At 35.7% G+C, this 22,911-nt stretch overlaps 1 protein-coding gene across 2 annotated transcripts in view; it reads right to left on the bottom strand.

Moving 5' to 3' along the window:
- The window catches only part of LOC150079328 (uncharacterized), a 486,833-nt gene that overhangs the window by 25,313 nt on the left and 438,609 nt on the right, over positions 1–22,911 (bottom strand). For both annotated transcript variants that reach the window (XM_090382736.1, XM_090382738.1), the window contains 2 exons: positions 20,918–21,026; positions 12,266–12,313 (listed from right to left, as the gene is read on the bottom strand). In XM_090382736.1, the coding sequence (XP_090238862.1) occupies positions 12,266–12,313; positions 20,918–21,026 (157 nt within the window). The remainder of the gene's footprint in view (positions 1–12,265; positions 12,314–20,917; positions 21,027–22,911) is intronic.

Below are 22,911 nucleotides of genomic sequence, written 5' to 3'. Positions count from 1 at the left end.
ATACAATTACAGAGGATTGATCATTTTAAAACCTTACTTTTTAAGTAAGGTTTTAAAATGAAGTTGAAGTTTAAAATGAAAATCATGTTGAAGAAGCTGCTACAAATATTGTAGATATGGCAAGGCCATATATTTGCAGTAGCCTCTTCAAGTGCAGCAATAACCTTGGTCTATTGGTTGAAGCAATGAAATATTATTTGCAGGGAGGAAAAATACTTGGACTTTTGGGTTAAAGTCATCTACTGATTTAAGATGGCCAGGTGCATTATCCAAAAGAAATAAGATTTTTAAGGGAATTTTCTTTTCTGTTCAATATTCCTTAACTGCAGGCACAAAGTAATTTGAAAACCACTCTTCAAAAAGTGATCAAATTCAAAACCCATGGTTTTGAATTTGATTTCCAATAAAGGAAGACTGGATTTTGTATAATTCTTTAAAGCTCCTGGGTTTGTGAATGATAAATTAGCATAGGCTTCAATTTAAAATCACCTGCAGCATTGGAACCTAACAAAAAGGTTAGTCTATTTTTTGCTACTTTAAATCCTGGCAGTGACTTCTCTTCCTTTGCTATAAATGTTCTTGAAGGCTTTTTTTTTCCAGTAGAGGCGGTTTCATCTACATTAAAAATCTGCATTTCAAAATAATCTCCCTCTTCAATAATCTTGCCTAGCTCATCAGGAAAATTAGCTGCAGCTTCTGTATCTGCACTGGCCACTTCACCTAGAATTTTAATGTTATGGAGGTTGCTCCTATGCTTAAATCTATTAAACCAGCCTCTGCTGGCAGCAAATTTGGCATCCTTAGCTGCCTCCCCTCTCCTGGCTTTTATGTAAGCAAAGAGACTTAGGGCCTTATTTTGGATGATCATTTGGCTTAAGGGAACCTGCTGACTAGTTTAATCATCTATCCCCACCATTAAAAGTTTTTCCATATCAGCAATAATAGTCATTTTTATGAATTATTGTTTGTACTGACTGATGTAGCACTTCTCACTGCACTTAGAATTTTCTCTTTCTTTTTAAGAACAGTAATAACTAGTGCAAGGTAAGCTTAGCCTACAACCTATCTCACTGTTTGATACACTATCATCATTCAATTTAATAATTTTTGCCCTTGGTATCTGACGCGAGACACTGGTGGCTCTTATTCTTCTCTTCAATTTTAATATTATCTGCCATTATTAATACAGTATAATTATTATATTACGCAAAAATATATACATACAGTATTATAATGCGTAAGTTTGTAATGAACACCGAAACACAGAGATAAACAGCATGCAATGATGCCAAATACAAACTGAGTCTGCCACATAGAATGCACGTCAGTTGATTTCTCACTGGCATCATGTCATTAGTGCAGATCAGGTGTTTCAGTAATGGAGCATAGGGTATAACTAAAGTGCCGTAAATATGGATTGTCTTAAAGTGGGGGTACACCTGTATTAAGGAATTACATAGTACACAATATCAGAAGCACGTTTTCTGATATAATGGTATCTTTTTCAACAGGATGGTGCACCATCATATTTTTATACTGCTGCCTTAACTATCTAGACAGAGAGTTTCATGAACAATGGATAGGCAGGGGGGAGTGCTTTTTGAATCCCCTCCAAGGTCTCCAGAACTCAGTCCCATATCTAAGAGGCTGAGTTCTGGAGACCTTGGTGTACAATAAACAACCAACACTGGAGAATCTGTGGATGGAAATACAACAGGAAACATGCAAAATTTGTATGTATGTGGTGAAAAAAAAAAAAAAGATGTCATTTATGTATGCATGCTGGAGGAAGACATTTTGAACATTTTAAATGAGTTTTTTCTTTTAATAGAAGCCAAACATATAATCAGCTATTAAATTTTTTAAAAAAAGTATTTAAATTTAATATCAGATTCAAATTATGGATGGATTGCTAAGTGTATATACATAACTGACTCAATTCACCCTGTGTTTCGTTTTGTTTTGTTTTAGCTGAATTAATAAAGCAAATACAGTCCAATACAGTTCCAATAGGAGTCAAAGTTCAAAAAGGGGGGGGGGGCTACATTATTGCACAGCACATATTCATAGGGTCTAGCAAAGCTAAAACTATTATATCATCTGTTTATTGCATGGTCATATTCCCATATCTTTTCTTATGTGTTACTTGTGGATATGGCTCATTGATTTCCTGTCCTATAGCATTCACCTAATAGATGTATCAAAGACAGCAAAAATATCAAATACAACTGAACCTTCCAAATTTGGCACCACCAATTTTTTCAGCTATTTTTGGGAAAATGGCCAACAATTGAAAAATTTAGTTCTCAGATTAATCTTTTGCCAAAGCAGTTGTTAGAGCTGACTGTGCAGGATGATGATTTTATCTCAGAGCCTTAAGTTTTTGCCACGTTCTAATCACATGGAGAAATGTGTTAGAAAGTAATGGGATTGTTTAATTGCTATTTGTGAATAAGATAGTCATTGATAATAAGCATTTCTGGATTTCATGACACAAACCTGAACTATTACACCTGAACACAAACCTGAACTATTATAAGGACAGGTATGATTCAGTAAACATGTTTAGTTTATTGAATGTATTTAGAACTTTTAGTTTGCCATTTGTAAATAACAACATAGTACCTTCATCCATTTGTAAATATTGACAAAGTAAATATAACAACTTGCATAGACTTGTAACTGTTCATATGCTGCCTAAAGGATAATTAAGAATTTCCGGATTTCATGACACAAACATGAACTATTACATCTGAACACAAACCTGAACAATTATAAGGACAGGTATGATTCAGTAAACACATTTAGTTTATTGAATGTATTTAGAACTTTTAGTTTGCCATTTGTAAATAACAACATAGTACCTTCATCCATTTTTAAATATTGACAAAGGAAATATAACAACTTGCACAGATTTGTAACTGTTCATATGCTGCCTAAAGAATAATTAAGTAGTTTAGAGGAGTGTGGCATTTTAAAATGCATGAAAAGGTTATTATGTATTTTAGAAAAGGTTTTATTGTCAAAGATGATCAACACTGGGACTTGGTGAAGCAATCATAACCATAAGTACTGCAGAGCAAGCACGCCATTTTCCTCAGGTACATAAAAACCAGAGATGCAAAAATGTAGAATTTAAAAATAATATAGAGTAGAACATCGATTTATCTGAACTAATTGGAACCAAAGTTGGTTCAGTTAATCAAACAGTTCGGATAATCAAACATACATGAAAATACCCAGTTTATACGAAACAAAGTGTAATTAAACTTACCTAATTGTTTTACATGGTTTTGACTATAAATCGAACCTTTTTTTTTTTTTTTTTTTTTACATAAACAGAAATAAGTGCATAAGAGGAATAAATGCACAAGAGTATAGTGAATCTTGGGAAGGTTTATTTTTTAAAATATGTAATCTTGAATTTTTATTTGAACCATGCAAGATTGTCTTTTTTTCACAGTGAGGTCTCTCATCCACCTTAATAACAATATCTCCGTAGAACTGCATTCAGACTGTTGCTCACACCATGCTATTGCAATTTCTAGTGCAATGAAGGCCTCCATGTGAGTGAACCATAAATTTATTTTGGGACTTCTAAGAACTTTGTATGCAGATCATTTTACATTTATTTAAACATAAAATCATTTAGAAATGAACCCTTTCTTCAGAAACATGTCTAGTAACAAAAGAAAGTGTCTCTCGATTTGCAAAAAATTCGAAATTATTCGTGAGTTAGAATGTGGTAACAAAAAATGTTGAAGTGTGTAAAAAGTTTTCTAAGTCCTCTTCAACAGTATCGACATTGTGGAAGAATAAACATGTTTACATACTGACACTGGAAAAGAATAACCGAAAACAAAAAATTTAGAAAGTGCGAGGTTACAGACATTGATGAAGCAATGCTTCAATGGTTCACTACACAAAAAAATTGCTGGATTTTCAACAGACAGGCCAATCTTGAAGGCTCAAGTGGAAAAATTTGTTAAACAATTTGGATGCAACGATTTTGTATGTAACAACGGTTGGCTGGATCGATTTAAAAACTGACATAATATTGTTTATGCAAAAATTAGTGGAGAATCTCGATCTGCAGATCCAATAATGGCAAATGATGGATTGACAGTGTTTGCGCAGAAATCAGGAAAGATTTCGATGACAAAGACATCTACAACACTGATGAAATGGGACTTTTCTATAATTTGACACCTGACAACACATTTAAATTCAAATGGGAAAAATGTGTTGGTGGAAATAATCAAAGACTCGCTTGATGGTCCTCGTATGCACGAATATGACAGGAACTGATAAAAAAAAAACTGTTTGTTATCAGAATATTGTTAAAACCATGGTCTTTCAAAAACATAAGGAAACTTCCTGTGGATTAACACTACGAACAAGAAAGCTTGGATGACATCGGATATTTTTCGGCAATACATAAATGATTGGAATAAGGAGCTATTCAAAAAGAAGAAAAATATTTTATTGTTAGTTGATAACTGCCCTACACATCCCCAGATTCAAAATTTGTCCAACATTAAGCTAGTGATTCTGCAACGCAATGCGACATGAATTTTACAACCAATGGTAGGTGTAGTCAAGAGTTTGAAAGGATTTATAAAAGATTTCTAGTTGTTGTTGTTGTTGTTATGGGGGTTTAAGGGTACATAAGCTACTATGGCTATAATGCACCTATTCATTTTTAATATAAGGAAATGAGAAATTTTCATAAAATCAGAAATGATTAAAAAGTCCAATTTTTTAACTAAACTAACTTAACCCAAACCAGTTCTGGGGAAAATAAGGGAGTCACTGGTTAAAGATGCATTGCAGGATCATATAGACAAGACTGCAGTAATAATTCAGACACAGCATGGGGTTTGTTAAGGTGAAGTTTGTCTAAACAATTTGATTGAATACTATGATGTGGTCACAAAGGAACTGGATGCAAAAAATAATTTTGATATCATATACTCGGGTTTCAGGAAAGCTTTTTACACTGTTGCGCATGAAGACTACGATAAAAAAATTTTTTTTTTTTTTTTTTTTTTTTAAATGTAAACCCCAAACACGAGAGGTATTAGATAATATAGTACTTAGTACTGTGCTTGGGTTGGAGGTTGAGAAGACGAAAGAAGATATTTGTTGACATTAAACTTGAACTTCTGTACGCTGTAATTTTCAGGAAATACATATGAAAGAAGGCTGTTCCAGAAAACGGCAGTTGAATGAATAAACAAGGAAGATGAAAAGTTGGTTCTTTGAGTTTGGAGTTGGACAGTAAATGGATGTTGGCTGGTGGCGGCACGTGTTCGGACTTTTAAAAGAGAGAGCGGGAATTATAGAAGCCAATTCAGAAGAACAGTGCCCATGGAAGTATCTGTAGAAGAGCTATGCAGCGGAAACAGTACATCTATGAGACAGTGAGTGGAGAGACTTTGTTAAAGATGAATCGTTAATTAACCTAACTGACCTTTTCTGAATGGAATCGAGAAGACTGAGAGAGGTTTTGGGGGCACTACCCCAGATGTGGGAACAATATTCCATGGCAGGGCGGATTTGCAATTTATACAGAGTGAGCAGCTGTTTGGAAGAAAATTAACGCTGAGAGCAAAAGAGAAACCAAGTTTTTTAGATGCAGAGGAAGCAATATTTGTAATGTGCTTGTGCCAAGAGAGATTAGAAGTCAGGGTAATCCCCAAAAGAGAATATCATTTTGCCTAGAAATCGGAGTGTCACTAAAGATAAGCACAGGAGCAGAAGAATCCTTTTTGCGAGATATAAGACAAGACTGAGTTTTAGAAGGGTTGAAATCAACTAAGTTGTCTTTGCCCCACTGGAGAATTACCCGAAGATTGGCATTTAAGGAATTGGTAGCAGATTTTTGAGAAGTTGAAGCTGATTGAGCAGGACAAGGTTTCTCAAAATGGAAAGTTGAATGCAATGTGCTATCATCGGCAAAACTATGGATAAGATTTCCAGTCAATGGAAGGAAGGTCATTAATATACAAGAGGAAAAGAGTGGGGGAAAGAACTGAACCTTGGGGGACACCAGCATTAGTGGAGAAGTTAGAAGACAGAGAGCCATCTACCATCACCCTCAGTGAGTGATCAGAGAGAAAACTGGATAACCAATTACTAAAAACAGTTGGCAAACCATAAGATGGAAGCTTGTTTAGAAGACCTTTATGCCAAACATGATCAAAAGCCTTTGAGGTGTCAAGAGCAACTACTTGTGTTTCACCGAACCTTTCCATTGAAGTAGTCCATAAATGGGTAACATAAGCCAGAATATCACCAGTGGATCGACACTGATGGAATCCATACTGGCGATCGTTGATCAGACGGAAGGTTTCTAGGTAGTTTAAGAGTTGGCGGTTAATTGATTTCTCCATTACTTTAGAAAGAGTAGAAGTAATTGCAATGGGATGATAATTTGATGGGAGGGATTTGTCACCCTTTTTAGGAACTGGCTGGATATGAGCAAATTTCCAAGAAGAAGGAAAAACACCTTTGGAATAAGAAAGTGAAAAAAGGCAGCAAAGAATAGGAGTAAGTTCAGGAGCACAGGTTTTGAGAACAAGTGGAGAAATACCATCGGGACCTGGAGCTTTCTTAGCATCAAGATTCGTCAAAATCCTTCTGGCATCCTTTTGACAGAAGACCACAGGAGGCATTGAATGGAGCATGTTGGGAATGGTGGGAGGTGTTTTACCAAGATCATTAATGCATGAGTTGGAAGAAAAATGGGATGCTAGCAGGTCAGCTTTATCCTTGGCTGAAGTGATAACAGAACCATCTGGTTTGGGTAGAGGTGGGCAAAAGTTGCGGCCAATAGCTTTGTCAAGAGACCAGAATGCTCGGCTACCATTAGGGCAAGAAGCAAGTTTTCTACTCTTAGCCTGTTCAAACTCTAGTTTTGATTGATTAACAACTGCTTTACAATTGTTGCGAGCTTTGGTGTACGCAGAAAATGAAACTGGAGAATTAGAAACAAGCCAATTATGATATGCAACATTCTTCTCTTGAACAGCCTTAGCACATTTATTGGAAATCCAAGGTTTAGATAAAGGATGAGATTTTAAAGTGGAGTGTGGGATAAAGGAGTCCATTCCTGCAAGAATAATTTCGCTGACACGATCTGAGCAAACGTTGACATCAGAAGTTTTGAAACAGTAATCCGACCAAGGAAAAGAAGAAAAGAAGTCTCGCAGGTCATCCCATTTTGCATTCTTGTAATGCCAAACAACACGAGGTTCGGAATAGCCATGAGATAAAGGGTCCATTGGAGAAGAGACAATCACCAAGTTGTGATCTGAAGTGCCTGAAGGTCCTGTCACTTTGACCGCGTACTTAGAAGGGTTGTTTGTGAGAAAAAGATCAAGTGTATTGGCTGTATGATTAGGAATGTCTAGTATTCTTGTAGGGAAATGAACAATATGTGCAAGGTCATTAGTAATTGCAAAAGCCTCAGCATCTTGACCAGCTGGGTCGGTGTGACTATAAAACAGAAGCCAGCTGGAGTTGTGAACATTAAAATCACCAAGGAAAATTACTTCACTGTTAGGAAAGTTGCACTGGAGAAAGCCAAGTTGCAAAGAGGGGAAGTCAAAGGGCTCCAAGTGATTAGTGGAGTTGGGAGAACGGTAGAGACAACAGATGAATTTGACACAATGAGGTAGAGAGATTTTAAGCCAGAGAAGATCAAAGAGAGGAGATTCCAAATTGCCAAGTTTCTGACTGGGAATATCAGAAGGGACATAAGCACAAGTACCACCTTTGAGGCAAAAGGAATCATACAGCAAATAATTTGGGCATCTAAGGTGAGCAGTAGTTGAATCAACTGATAACTGAGATTCTGTCAGAAAAAGTACATGGGGTTTGGCAGACTGCAAGTGGAAATGGACATTGTTGAGATTAGAAATGAGACCACGTATATTTGTGAAATGAATTAGGAAGTGCTTGGGAAGTTTAGATCTTTTCACAGATAAGTTTGCTCTATTAGTTTGACAATTCATGGTGTATTCAATAGTAAGAAAAAGTGGGTGGGACATGCTGTATGAAGTAACGAAATTTTTGGATATGACGTACACATGGTAAGAATATACCCAGATCCTTGACATAACGTGTCCTCGACAATGCTCCCTGCATACACACTACTTAGACTTCCTCCAGTCATTATCTGGCAGAGTAGAGGTAGCAAGATTATGCACTAGCTGATCCGGAAGCCTTCTAGAGAGTTACCAATAGGTTCGGTTCAGTGTACTAACTAGCGGCCGGCCTGCGAACACCGTTTTAGAACTGTATCCTCGAAATGTAAGGAATATTGGATCTCGCCATGATGTTCATCATAACCTCAAAAGGCATCAATCATACTGCTGATGGGGAAGGGTTGACTAGAACTTAGCTCTAGAGACTAAACATGGGTTCGACCACTTCAAGCCTCCAATAAGCAGAGTGGTGGTATTGCACCAGTTGATGAGAGTCATCTACCACCTAGTACTGCCTGGTAACATAGAGGGGTGACATTCCTCCATGTGGTGTGGGCGCCACACCTCGACCCCTGCTTACGATGGTTCACACCTGGGTGGTCATCCACCATGTACTTGTGCATGGAGGTTATACCCAGGATTACTAACAGTCCCACCATTGTGAAGGTGCAAGCAGAGGATTTGGCTGCCACAGACAGTCCGGACTTCGCCGAAATTGGTTCCACTTGACTTGAGTGTCACCCAAATATCAGTTCCATCAGCGTTTTAGACTCCCAGGTAGCAAGTACAGCTTGTCTGGCATATCTGAGAGAATGTCTGTGACAACCTCAAGGACCAAGTAAAAATTGAAGCAGTATGGTATCAAGAGCAAGTTCCTACAAGGGATAAAAGGATGGTTGAGTGGAATAAGACAGAATGGTAATCAATGGATGCTGCTCTTCTGGACTAATGTTATTAGTGGAGTCCCCAGGGTTCAAGTGTTGGACCTACTGTTGTTTTGTCTATTTATTAATGATATTGACGGAGGTATAACAGGCTTAATGTCAAAGTTTGTAGATGGTACAAAGGTTGGCAGGGTTGTTAATGACAGTAATGGCAGCATTTTCTAGATCCTGAAAAGAAAAATTGGGCATATGAACTGAGAAGTGGCAATTGAATTTTAACATTGACATATGCAAAGTACTGCATATGGGTAGAAGTAACCCGAGGGAAATGCACCAACTGTATGGTACTACACTTAGGGTGGTAGAGATTGAAAAAGACCTGGGAGTAATTGTGCAATCAGATATGAAATTTTCTGAGCAGTGCAGACAGGATACCAGAGCAGGTCATGGGGTATTGTGAGGTGTATAAGGCCTTATACACCTCAGTCAGTATATGGGTTGAGCAGACTCAATTCTGATGGGATTCTTCCTCTTGCTCAGATTACAAACCAGAGATGGCATAAATTAAAATTGAGGAAAGAGAGTTATAGAATAGATGTGCAGAAATTTGCCTTCAGCCAGCAGGTAGTTGATTGCTGGAACAGACTTCCATCTGTCGTTGTGGAAGCTGATAGCTTAAATAAATTCAAAGAGGAACTGGGCAAATATTTAGAGGGAATGGATGTGTGAATTTTTTTTTTTTTTTTGGTTGATGCTACATAAGCTTGCTTTCTTGCATCACATTCCTCTACTACTACAGATGGAATTAATTGAGCTCTCAGATGATAATATTCTTGAAGTCTCTATTTGATGCAAAGAAGGATCCTCTTCAAATATGAAAAAATGCTGTTGAATATCCGCATCTACATCATACATGCTCACTGAATGCTGCCCTGTTTTGGCACAACCTACCATTGTGAATCAACATTTTCATATATGACACAAATAAAAACAAGCTTGAGATCTCAGATGATGGATATTCACTTGGAAGAACAATTAAACCTATGTCAACAATGCTAGAACCAAATAACAGACTACTATCTAGCATTAAGCAGTCGCAAAAAAAGTCATTAAATGGTTTGTTGTCTAAATCTGTCCATTTTTAGTTTTGCTATCATCTTTGCTAAACAAATAAATAGCTTCGCTAATTATTTGTTTAAATTCCTCATACAATAACAGGCTTAATTAAAATTGTAAATATGCCTACAAAAATATATATTTTGTATAAATTAAATTGGAGGCATGGGGCCTAATACTATCTTGGTTAAATAAAATATGGCCTTCCAATGTAAAATAGTTCCCAACCCTGGCTTATAACAAAGAAATAAGGAAATCAAGCTTACATTGCCTCTCTTTAATTTACAGGTCTGTACTTTACTTGATTTCAATTCCCTTGGCATTCAAAGAACAGTTTTATTTTTGCAAAAAATTTCTGTTTCTTTCCATGCAGAGATTTTTTTTTGTAGCTATAATACCTAGGCAGCATTCAATGAGCTGCCTGGGTAGCTATAATAGCTACCTAGGTATTATAGGCAGCTATAATAGCTAGGCATTTAATAACCCCTTCAACATATACATTAGAAGTACACCTGAATATAATAAACTATTACAATTTTGTATTTGAATATTTGCATGAAAATGTAAAATTTTGGGAAATTTTGGAGGGAAACATTTACTGAAAGTTTCTTCAAATACTAAGATTAAAAAAAAAAAAAAAATTATATCATGTAAAATTGCAAATATCCTGCTTTCATAAACTATTAAGACAGTGTAAACATTGACAATTAATTCATGAATTAATTGTGAATCACAATTTCAACTTATTTTCCAATCTAAAAAAACTTGAGCTGTAAGCTTAGCAGATATGCAGGGTGTAGTTAAAAAGTCCTTAACTATTTAAAAAAAATAAAAACTATACAAAAATGGATGGGATTTATCCAATTATATTAAATAAAAGAAGCAGAAAAACAGATATGCATACCTTTGGCCATAAGAGTGAGAGCATCCATGGATTCAGGAGAGATACTTATAGATTGGAGATGTGCAAAAATCTCTCTCCTTTCACATGGGGAGGGGAATCAAAGGGTGAAGGAAAGTAATTACAGACCTGTAAGCTTTGTGATGATGATGACTGTCTTGTCTCACTCTGTAAAGTAAGACAAGATAGTCAGTGCTGAGTTTTTATAGGATCAGTGGGTTCGAAAGTACCTTAAATTAAAAGTTTATGAAAATATAGTTCTTCATTTAAATTTTTTAGATGCAACTTTGTTTTTATTTCATTCAGATAAGATAAGACAGCTGGAGATCTGTTATGAAATTTTTTTTGGGGTGAGACGAATCATTTTTGTTAAAGTGTATATTGTTGCTAATTTAGTTGAGATTATTGAGGAAGCTATGCCAAAAAGATGAAATGCATATAAAAACAATAGTATATATATAATGTACCCTAAAATCACACGGTATTCTCAAAAATTAGCTTCACATAAGCCTAAAAATGTTACCTATAACCAATGGGAGCAGAATAAAGTGGAAAAACAGAACCATCTTAATTGACAAATGTTTTAGAATGATGAAACAAATTTTTCATTGAGTGCGGCAGCAATACTCATAATTGTCAAATTTGGCTCTCAAATTACATGTGGTGTAGTTTCACTGCTTCATTTATCCTTAGGCTATTCTTTTTCAAGAGTGCCAGTTCTGATGGAAAGGAAACAACAGTTAGAAGACAATGCTATATAAAATTCTGTTAGGTGAGATTTTATGACATTTATGAGAGTGCCAATGCCTTCAAAGACACAATATTTATGCATACTGAGGCAGTGCAGCATATTGTTTGGCCGGTTTCTACTCTACTGTATGAAACATTTGCACCTGATAAAATAATTGGTAGGAATTTCCCTAATGCTTGGCCTCTTTAGAGGACTAAAGTCTTTCTGGACTTTACTCTTGTTTCTTTATTCCTTAAAAGAGTAACATTCAACATGAGGTTTCAGTTATATGTTTCAGAATTACTGTAAATAAGTGTGAAAATTATTCCTTCTCAACTTATAGATCAAGGTGGAATCTTTGACATACTGTACCATGGTAATTTCTGTACATGTTTTGTACAATAAATAAAGCCTTAGTTGTGGTGGACACCAACTATTTTTTGTTTCACAAAAAAATAATAAAAAACATACAATCTCCATTAAATTTTATGCCTAACTGCGTAAAAAGTTTCTTTTCCTATGAGGTCTCATTTTACCATTCTGATTTTTAAAAAATAGTTAAGGACTTTATAATTAACCCATCTATATACAACTTAAGAAAAAATATTTATTGAAACTGTATATTGCATGATTAAAAACTTACAAATTGTTCCTTTCCCATCATGTACTCAAAGAGAATATTCCTCAAATACTAAATGAAATAATAAAAATAAATGCATATTATTAATTATAAAAGTAATGCATATACAAAAGTAAACTGATAAAACATACATTTATTCATCACCATCTAATGAAACACTCTACATTCTCAAAATTCAGTGATGCTATAATCAGTAAACTATGAATTGTTCTCAATTCTGCAGCACAGAGATTTTTTGTACTGCAGAATTGAGATAAAGTGACACAGGGCACTTTGCTCATCAGAATTTTTTTAATGAAGCAGTAAGTCACATCAAAAATACAACTGCAGGCACAGCAAACTAGGATTAATGGCATGAAATGTTATGCTGCCAAGTGTGTATGCATTTTCTTTAATATGTATGCATCTTATGTATCTTCTTTAAGCCATAAATTAAAAATAAAAATTTTATTAATGTAAAGACAGATGTGACAGTTTTGTTAAGATAAGTTATGGGATGAAATAAATAAGAGCAAAAATATGCTAAAAATAGCTCTGCATAGATCTTGAATAATTTCTTGTGTGGCACAGATAGTTGTCAATAGCTTTCATTAATCATGATTATCTTCTTTAAGCCATAAATTAAAAATAAAAATTTTATTAATGTAAAGACAGATGTGACAGTTTTGTTAAGATAAGTTATGGGATGAAATAAATAAGAGCAAAAATATGCTAAAAATAGCTCTGCATAGATCTTGAATAATTTCTTGTGTGGCACAGATAGTTGTCAATAGCTTTCATTAATCATGATTGAGAGTTAGCCATCTCCTATTATAGCTAACATGAAGTTAGTCCTCTTGCCAAAAACTATAAGGTAAATAAAGTTAATTGAGGAGCATTTATAAATCTATAAATGACACTCAATTTTTTGAAGCAATACTTTGCTATGAATCAAAAAGATCACCAAAGGAGTCTAGAATATTTTTGAAACTCTTATTAAAATGATACATTAAATTTAAACAGGTAAAAAAAATCTGAAAAATCTAGTTTACTGATAGCAATGAAAGAAGCAGCAGAAGACTGCCACTTGAGTTGTTGCTGTTATAGGAGTTTCTGACACAAGAGCCACTTAAACTATATTGCACCCATCTGTACTTGAGGTAAAGCATAACTGCCAAAAGAATAAGTAAGATAACTTCGAAAGCGAATTTACATATTGTTTGTTTCTAAAAAAAAATGGGAAAAAGTCTGAGCAATGCATTGATCCTAAGATATGGAAGAGTAACAGAGGTTCTTGTAAGTTAAAGAAAGAGCTGAAGGAAGCCAAATGGGAATGTTATACAAGGTATATTCAATATGTATATGTTTTACTTTAAGGGACAAATGACAGTGTGCACGTTGACAAGAATATTCTCCCACGAACAGAAAAGAGCAAGTCTTACATGTCCTATTCAGATTCTTACTAGGATAACTTATTCCTGTCAGATTTTTTGTTATTTTATTTTGGTTTTTTTTTAGGAGCATTAGCAACTAAGGCCATATTGCTCCGGGATATGCGGTGGTCATTCCCTGACCTTTCCGCATCCTCCGTATTTGGTGGGGACGGGCTCGAACCCCGGTCTAATCAAGAAGCGTGTACTACGCACTGCTGCTCCTTCCCACCTGGCTACGGAGGCGCCCCTGTCAGATTTGGTGAAAGCTGGAGAATGACAGGTGTGACTGGAGTTCTAACTGTTGAATTATACTATGCAACTATGTTTTCACTGATTTTTGCATATTCTTTGGATAGTGGATCTCTAATCATAAACTGGTAATTGAAAATGCATTCCATCTATGCTGACTGGATGTTTGGCTGCATAATCTACAAATTCATTAACTGGTATTCCAGTGTGTCCCAGAATCCAACAGAAGACAACTGCCTGTCGATACTCACTGAAACTAAACAGGTTTAAACTGATGAGCTTTAACCCAACAGTGAGATCATCTATTCAAAAAGTACTAAATCAGAAATTAAATGCAAATAAAAAACTTTCTATCAGTGATATCAATGTCAATTTTAGTATTCTTCAATTATTACATTACCATTCAATCTGCCTCATTTTTTAGAGAAGGAATACACTTGCACAAAGGTGTTGTTGTTGGTAATGATTTGAATGACACAAGGGCTACTAAGGCCAAATTGTGTCTGTTCATCGTTAATTCACAAGAAGCATATCGTTAGAGATTTTAAATTATATGCTTCTGTACAGGAACAAAGGTATTGCAATGGCGTTGGTAGAAGGGAGGGAAAACAAGGGTAATACAGATATGTTTATCTGATGATATAGGTCATACATATAGTTAGGTCAACTAACCTGACACGCACGCACGTTCACAGAAAGTACATCACCCCTTAAAATTGTAATTGTCATCTGAATAACATAAGTATAAGGCAATATTTCTTACAGATTGCTTCAGATAAGATTGACACGTGTAGGTGATGATGTAATATTGCATCAGTTGTTACTTTCAGCTATATAAGCACACTCTGCAAGAGTTGCAGTCACTCCTTGCTTGTGTCAGGATGGCGAGTTACGTGCAGTTGATGCCATGAAGAAAGAGTGCTATTGCTTTACGTGAGGAAGGATGTTCTTCCGGTCATATTGCTTATACAGTGCCTTGTAATCAGTCGACAGTGAGTAGATTTCTTTCCAAACTCAAGAATACTGGTTCTGCTGAAATGAAAAAAGGAACTGGATGCAAACGAGTCTCTATGCCAAAACAGGACCACGTTTTGAAGTGTTTATGCCTTAAAAACCGTAAAGCTTGTTCGTCGAACCGAAAAGAGAATGGGAAGAACATACAGGAGTGGTAGCAAGTGCATTAGCATTTTAGCATTAGTAGAGGCATTTGATGCAAGAAAGCAAGCTTATGCAGCATCAGCCAAAAAAAAAAAAAAAAAACCACTTCCACTTCACCCCTCTGTTCGTTCAAAATACCTGTCCAGCTGAGCCTTAAACTTATTTAGGCTACCAACCTCCACTACAAGGGATGGAAGTCTGTTCCACCAACCAACCACCCGCTGGCTAAAGGCAAATTTCCGCACGTCTATCCTACATCTGTCTTTCCTCAATTTGAATTTATGCCCTCTCAGGTGATTATTCTGAGCTAGAGGAAGAATCCCATCAGCATTGAGCATGCTCAAACCATTCAAGGCTTTATACACCTCTATCAGATCACCTCGCTGGTGCCTAGTCTCTAGACACTGTAATTTGCAAAACTTAAGCCTTTCTTCGTAAGAGCACCCCTTTGTTCCATTCACTAATCTTGTTGCCCTTCTCTGTACTCGTTCCAGCAGCTCTACATCCTTCTTGAAATGAGGCCTCCAGACCTGTATACAGTACTCTAGGTGTGGCCTGACCATTACCTTATACAAGGGAATAATCACCTCCTTATCCCTGCTGGAAAAATTCCTGTATATCACTGACAATACTCCATGAGCTACTCTTGCAGCCCGTCTGCACTGCTCAGAGAACTTCATATCTGCCTGCACAACCACCCCCAAGTCCCTTTCATCCTCTACCACTGTCAGTGTAGTACCACAGAGTCGATATGTTGCTCTGGGGTTGCTGTTTCCCATGTGTAGTACTTTACATTTGTCAATGTTAAACTTCATTTGCCACCTCTCAGCTCATCTGCTCAACCTTTCCAGATCCTGTTGCAGCAGCATAGTGTCAGTAGTGTCCTTGACAACCGTGCAAACCTTTGTATCGTCTGCAAACTTGGACATTAAGCTTGATATACCATCATCAATATCATTTATAAATACAGAAAACAATAATGGACCCAACACTGAGCCCTGAGGGACTCCACTAATAACATTAGTCCACGATGAGCAGTGTCCATTGATTACCACTCTCTGTCTTCTCCCCCTCAACTATCCCTTTATCCATAGCAGCAATTTGCCTCCAATGTCACACTGCTCCAATTTGTGTAGCAGTATTCCATCTGCAACAGTATCAAAAGCCTTTCTAAGATCCAAGTATATAATATCAAAGCTATTCCCTGCATCCAGTTCTTTTGTGACTGCATCATAGTATCCAATCAAATTGGTCAGGCAAGACTTCCCCTTAACAAAACCATGCTGTGTCCGAGCTATAACTGAAGTCTTGTCTAAATGATCCTGCAGTGCTTCTTTAACCAGTGCCTCCATTAATTTTCCTGGAACAGAAGTTAAGCTCACAGGTCTATAATTACTTGTGTCAGCCTTTGATCCTCCTTTGTGAATTGGGGTCACATTTGCACATTTCCAGTCTATGGGTACCTCCCCTGAGTCCAAGGAAGCTCTCATAATTATGGCTAAGGGTTTGCTTACTTCCTTTGCTGCCTCCTTTAATATAATTGGATAGATCCCATCCACCCCGGGTGCCTTTCTTGTGTTTATCTTCAACAGTTTCTCCTCCACTTTACTCCCAGTTATTTCAAGATTCTGTAGCTTACTGCTAGAGTTGAATACACCTCTGGCATTCCCCTTGCTGAATAACTCCTCATGTGTGAATGTCGATGCAAAATATTCATTTAGTTTGTTAGCTACCTGAGCAGGATCATCAACAGTTGACCCATCAATATCAAGTGGACCAATCTGATTCATCCCCTTCCTTCTAAACAGTGCAGTAACAGTCAGAAGACACCTCTTCAAAAATGGACTTTTAGCCCGTTATCCTAAGAAGAAGCCCTTCCTCACACAAAAAATGAAAAAGACCCGTAAGGAGCATGTCAAATGGACCCCAGAGCAGTGGAAGCCAGTTATTTTCTCAGATGAGATGAAATTCAACGTGCATGGCTCTGATGGGAGACAAACGATTCGCCGTAGCCTTCGTGAAGAATACCATCCAGACTGTATGGTGTGTCTACAGTGAAATTCCCTACCAGCCAAATGATATGGAGGTGCATTTCGTATTGTGGAGTAAGTCACCTTCAGTTTATAAAAGGTTCCGTAAATGCCAATGGATACCTGGCTATACTGGAAGGCAAATTGCTGCCAACCATTAGAGACCTTTTCAACCTGCCAAGTAACTGCATCTTTCAGGATGACTCTGCTCCTTGTCATTGGCTGAAAAGTGTAAGTAGACAATTCTGTAGTTACTTTAGCTTCATTTCTGCATTAGAGGTTTGACAGTAATGTGTTTACATTTGTTACAGGTGAAAAAATGGTTGGAAGAATGGATGGCCCATTACAACTCTTAGCTGGCCAGGAAACAGCCCGGACCTGAATTTTATAGAGAACTGTTGGCATAGTGTGGAATCTGCAGTTGCTAAAAAGAAACCAAAGACCCTTCGTGAACTTCAGGAAACCATAATTCATGTTTGGAACCATGAACTATCAGTTGATTATCTTCGGAAATTGATTGTGTCAATGCCTCGACGGTGTGCTGCTATCATTAGGGCCAGAGGCGGTTCAACTAAATATTAGTTTGCACCTGGTGAACTTTTCATTTTGTTTTCCATTTAAAATGATACACTGAAGCAAACTGAAGGCTTCTGGTAACATTTCAGCCATAATTGTCATGTTTACCAAAACTGTTATATAGAGGTTGCAAATGCTCATTTTGGAATATTTTGAGAGCACTTGTCACATATTACTTAGCTTTGCCTTATCTATTAATAAATATCTTTTGTTTATATTTCTATTTGTGATGGTAGTCATTACTGTAAAATATCATCATGAAAAAGGGTTAGAAATGTGAAATTCCTAGGTGTTGTACTTTCTTTAAACACCAGTCTATATGCAGCTCCTTTATATAGAAGGTTACAAAACCTATAGTCATAATCTGTGACATCGCTCTTATTGATGCTATATGTGTGCATGGGAGGCTTTATGTAATTTAACCATTCCTTGTGGCTTGTTTAGTACTGTACTGAGACCGGATGCATGTTTGCTAAAAGGAAATTAATAATCTTCAGAATTTACTTTTTGAGAACATAAAAACTTCACTCAAGCATTTAATATCATCCACACGTGTGTGGATGTAAAATGCATGAAATATTATTTACTAAGAGGTGCATTAATGTAAATAACAACATAGTAATATAATACAGAAGTGCAAAATTATAATTAAATATTGTTTTTATTTCAGAAACATCATAATTTTGTTTTGTCATTTATTATAATAAAATTTAAAATGTAAGTACAATTATAGTTATATTTTATTTGTTGTGTTATATAGATAAAAATCAGCTTTAGAATTTGATCAAAATTAGGAAGCTTACACATAAATATGTGAGCTATAATAGATAATGAATTTAGTCAATGGTTACTGAAACCTGGAAATGGAATGCTACCTGTGAATGAAATATATCCTGAGTATATTGAAAAACCAATACGGTTTAAAAGTAGCTATGATGATCTTATCTGGCTTGCATTCCAAATGGATTCCATTAATGAAAGTAATATCAACAATTTTGCAATACTGTGCCCAAAAAATGAAGACTGCACCGAAATAAATTCATACATTGTGAACACTAATCCACCACGAATCTAAAACCTACTATAGTGCAGACACCGTAGATTATGAAGATCGTTCGAACAAACAGCAATACCCTATTAAATTTTTGAACAGTTTATCACCAACCAGTTTACCACCGGATAGACTACATTTGAAACTAAACACCATTGTAATGTTAATTAGAAATTTACACTCTTAAAGGAATGCAAATTATCGTAAAAGGCTTGCATGAACATTGTATAGCAACAAAAGTTATTGGCACTGGAAAGACTGTTTCATTCCCAGGATTCATCCCATGTCCCTCAGATCTTACAATTCCTTTCAAATTGTGTAGAAGACAATATCTAATCTATTAAAATATTTCATTATCTAAATGTGTGAATTATTCACATGGGGACTGCTAGTATTTTAACTATTTCCAGATTTAATTACGTATCATTATCAACAGAAATAATTTTTATCCATTTTAATCATTGCAGCAAAAAGTACCGGGTGTCAGTAAACAATCTTCACAATTTTAATCTTTTATTTCTCAAACCATCAGCACACTTAAGAAATACAAACCATGTGAAAGGCCAACTCAAAAAGTAAATAAATTTACATTTGTTCTCTAGAAAACCGAGGCTAGAAGAGTTTACAAATTCACTGTGGCTATATGCATACCGAATTATAATTAAGGACGGTCTGATTTTCAGCACCACAGTCGAAATTGGCCATACATTTTTGATGGCAATGTATGGGCTTGAACCTACACACTAGCCCAGACATTCCCAAGTGTGCCATAATCTTCAAGGTTGAAACATCAACCTTGAAACCACAATATGAGGAAAAACTCTGTTGTGTTGAATGGCAATTACTCTTATGTGTGACATGAATATAGCCTCTTTTAACTCAAGGCGTGACTGAGTGACAAAAGGTTGGGAACTGCTGCACTAACCACTGGATCACAGCTGGCCAGTGTTTTGAAAGATTAACAAAGTTCCATGTGAGTTTCAACTCCTAGCACATTTTTTGGAGAACACTGTGTTGGTAAATCAGATTTAGAACATCTTCCTGCAGCTACCTGTGAATGAAATTGTGAATGAATGTGAATGAACCAGCCATGTATAGCATGTCAAAATAGACAATTTCTGATATTGTGTGTTCTTCAAAGAGTAATGGCTCAAACATTTTCTTTTCAATACAGCTGTCAAGACAACTTGGGCTGTTTCTTTCATGTTCTTTTAACCCCAGGATGGAAAGGCATTTCCCCAGATCTGCAGGTGCCAATTCATTCACTCATTCCAACAGATGAAATGGTCCTCATCACCAAAGACCAACTTTTGTTGTTGTTGTGCTAATTTATTGGATCAAAAAGGTGACTATCATTTTCAAAGAAACATGACCAAACTCATGCTATTTTGTTTTTGCCTTATGAAACAATTACTGCTGTGTTTCAAGCAGCAAGTGTTTCATAAGCTGTTTCGTAAGTCTTTCTGCTCTGTGCTCATCAGTCATAGACTCACAATCTGTAATTGATAAGCACAGAGAAGAAAGACTTCTGAATGATTTACCAAATAGTTGAGTATGTTAAGTTACCTACTAGCATGCCACAGATTTCTGCAGATTGTAATTTGTAAGCAACATATACAATAAAAACAGGTAAATCAGAGAAGTCAGAAGCATGTTCATCAGCACGATTCTCTCCCATGTCACTCCAGGGAATTGAAGACAATTAGTTACACGAACAGTCCAATATTCCTTTGTCACTTTTCATCACCTGTTGACTCCATGCCACATTGTGTTGGGGCATTCATTCACACCAACAGCAGTCCAATGCTATTATTTCATTGTATTGTCTTTAAAAGTGGCCAAGCAGTGCTTATATTAATGTAGAAAATATAATATAATATTAAGACAATTATTTTAAATGAATAATTTTAGTAGATTTTTGCAATTTGCTCTCAGATTCACATAAGAGTGAATAAAAATGTGGCTAGAGAAGCTTGTTGCATTCTAGGATTGCATACAAAAGCAAATCTAAATTGTGATAAGTACACTGACTGTATATTGTATTTGGGAAATTATTTTTCCCACATTTGTTGCTTTGTCAGAAACCACAGTCACAATGAGTACCTTTAAATTAGGAAATCAGGATATTAATGGTTACAGAAAACAGTAATCATTACATCAAAAATATGCAGCATCTTACTTCAAATTCTACAGGTTCTGGAAGACGAAGTTCTGTACTGCTGGACAATGTGGAAGACAAAGAAATGTTGCTGGCTTCTTTAGGTCTCTTCAAAGCAGCAATTTCTTTTCTGAAAGAAGTGCAGAACAGAAATAAATTGTTTTTGAAAAGTAACAATCATTCTTTTGAATTTTCATTTTCTTTAATAGTAAACAAAATTTCAATAAAGGGCAGTGAATAAGTATTTTTTGAAGATTGCAAAATACTCTGCCCTGTGTTGGTATAATTATGTTTATTTCCGAATGGGAAATACAGCAACCTTGATGGAACGAGATAAGTGTCAGACAGAATTTTTAAGCTTCTGCAAATGGATAAGTTTTTTGGAAATTTTTACCATCTTCTTGATTAATCAACATATTAAATTGTGTTTTACAAATATTTTAAATAGTTTCAGTCAAGTGTGTTAGCTTATTTTTTAAATTTAGCTAGTGATTTTGTAAGTTACAATTCACTACTCGTACCACTATTGTATTGCTGTTTTGGCACAAATATTGTAGCATGTAACCAGTAGTGCAGAGGAATAGTAGGGTTTTAATTGTGATAAATAAGTAGCTCGAAGGTTCTAATCACTTGTTAGGCATATATTCTTTTTTTGTGTTTAGCTAAGGATAACATTGCTGTTGTTGTTATTTGGTTTTTAGGAGCATTAGCAACTAAGGCCATATTGCAAGAATAACATTGCAATTGTCACAGTATAGTGTAACATATATCTCAAACTTGATAGTGTTCAGTGTAAGCCAGGGGTGGGCAATGTTTATAAATGGCAGGCCAAATAAAATGTCTGTGAAATGTGCAGAGTACATGCGGGCCAATCTTTTTTTTGCTTTTCATGATTTTTAGGATAATTAAAATGGTGTATAATGAAAAAATATAAACAGTTTTATGTTATTTATTGTATCTACAGTCAGTTCGGCTATAGCGTGGCACATATGTTCCTAAAAATCTCATCGTTATGGTATTTCGCGCATTAAAAACAACAGGGCTTATGGGAAAAATAGGTATAGGGGCAGAGTACTCAAAAAAAATGTTCAGTCTGGTAAATAAAACACTAAAAAAAGTTAGAAACCCAATACAATTGCTAACACAGGTTTAAATATGTCAAATTTCTAATAAATAAATAAATATTACAGTAAATATAACACTTTATCTTGACAAGATATGTTTTGCTTGATTGATATTTCTTCACTGACATTCTTTTTTTTTTTTTTTTTTTTTTTTTTTGGATTGTGAAATTTAAAACATTAAAAAAGGATAAGCAATAAATAACAACGAACACTGGATGCACAAATTGTACATGTGAGAAGTTTAAGAAGCTTAAAAAATAGAAATGAAGAGAAGATTCTGAAAATTTATTTACACTTTTTATATGACTGAAGATTTCATGGAAAGGGAAACACATTTCACCTAATAAAGTAAAAACCTACAGAATTCCAGCTATCAGTATTATCGCAAATGCAGCAAGATGGTTTACTACCCGTTTATAATTAGATTGCACTAACATAAAAGCCCAATAAACCAGGAACTGCAAATCTTTTTTATTGCTTTATGGTATTGACCTCCAGAAATGTGTTCCTCCACTCACGCCATCCTTCCTCATGAAATTTCTGTTCAAACAGAAAAATGTGAGCTCTTGAAAACATGTTATATTGTGAATACAGCAATTGACTAGTGTCTCCAACCAATACAAGAAAGTAAATGGGAAATATAGCTGTCACACATTTATTTCTAATCTTCGTTAACACGTATGTATTGCTGTGTAGGTCGCTATTCAGCTTGGTTCCGAGTTTTTGTTCACCTGATATCACTCGCAGACGAAATCGCACATGAGGCAATGCAAAAATCACATTATACTGCATTGTTCCCTAATATATCAGTCACATTGGAGCATTTTTGCATTGCAAAAATGCACATTATAGCAGAACTGACTGTACATAATTAATTTTATTAATAAGAAA

Source organism: Mastigoproctus giganteus, chromosome 10, assembly GCF_048544385.1.
Source record: "Mastigoproctus giganteus isolate SK-2022 chromosome 10, ASM4854438v1, whole genome shotgun sequence".
In the NCBI taxonomy this organism is placed as follows: domain Eukaryota; kingdom Metazoa; phylum Arthropoda; class Arachnida; order Uropygi; family Thelyphonidae; genus Mastigoproctus; species Mastigoproctus giganteus.
The sequence above is the reverse complement of the archived record's forward strand: the minus strand, read 5'-3'. Positions and strand labels throughout refer to the sequence as shown.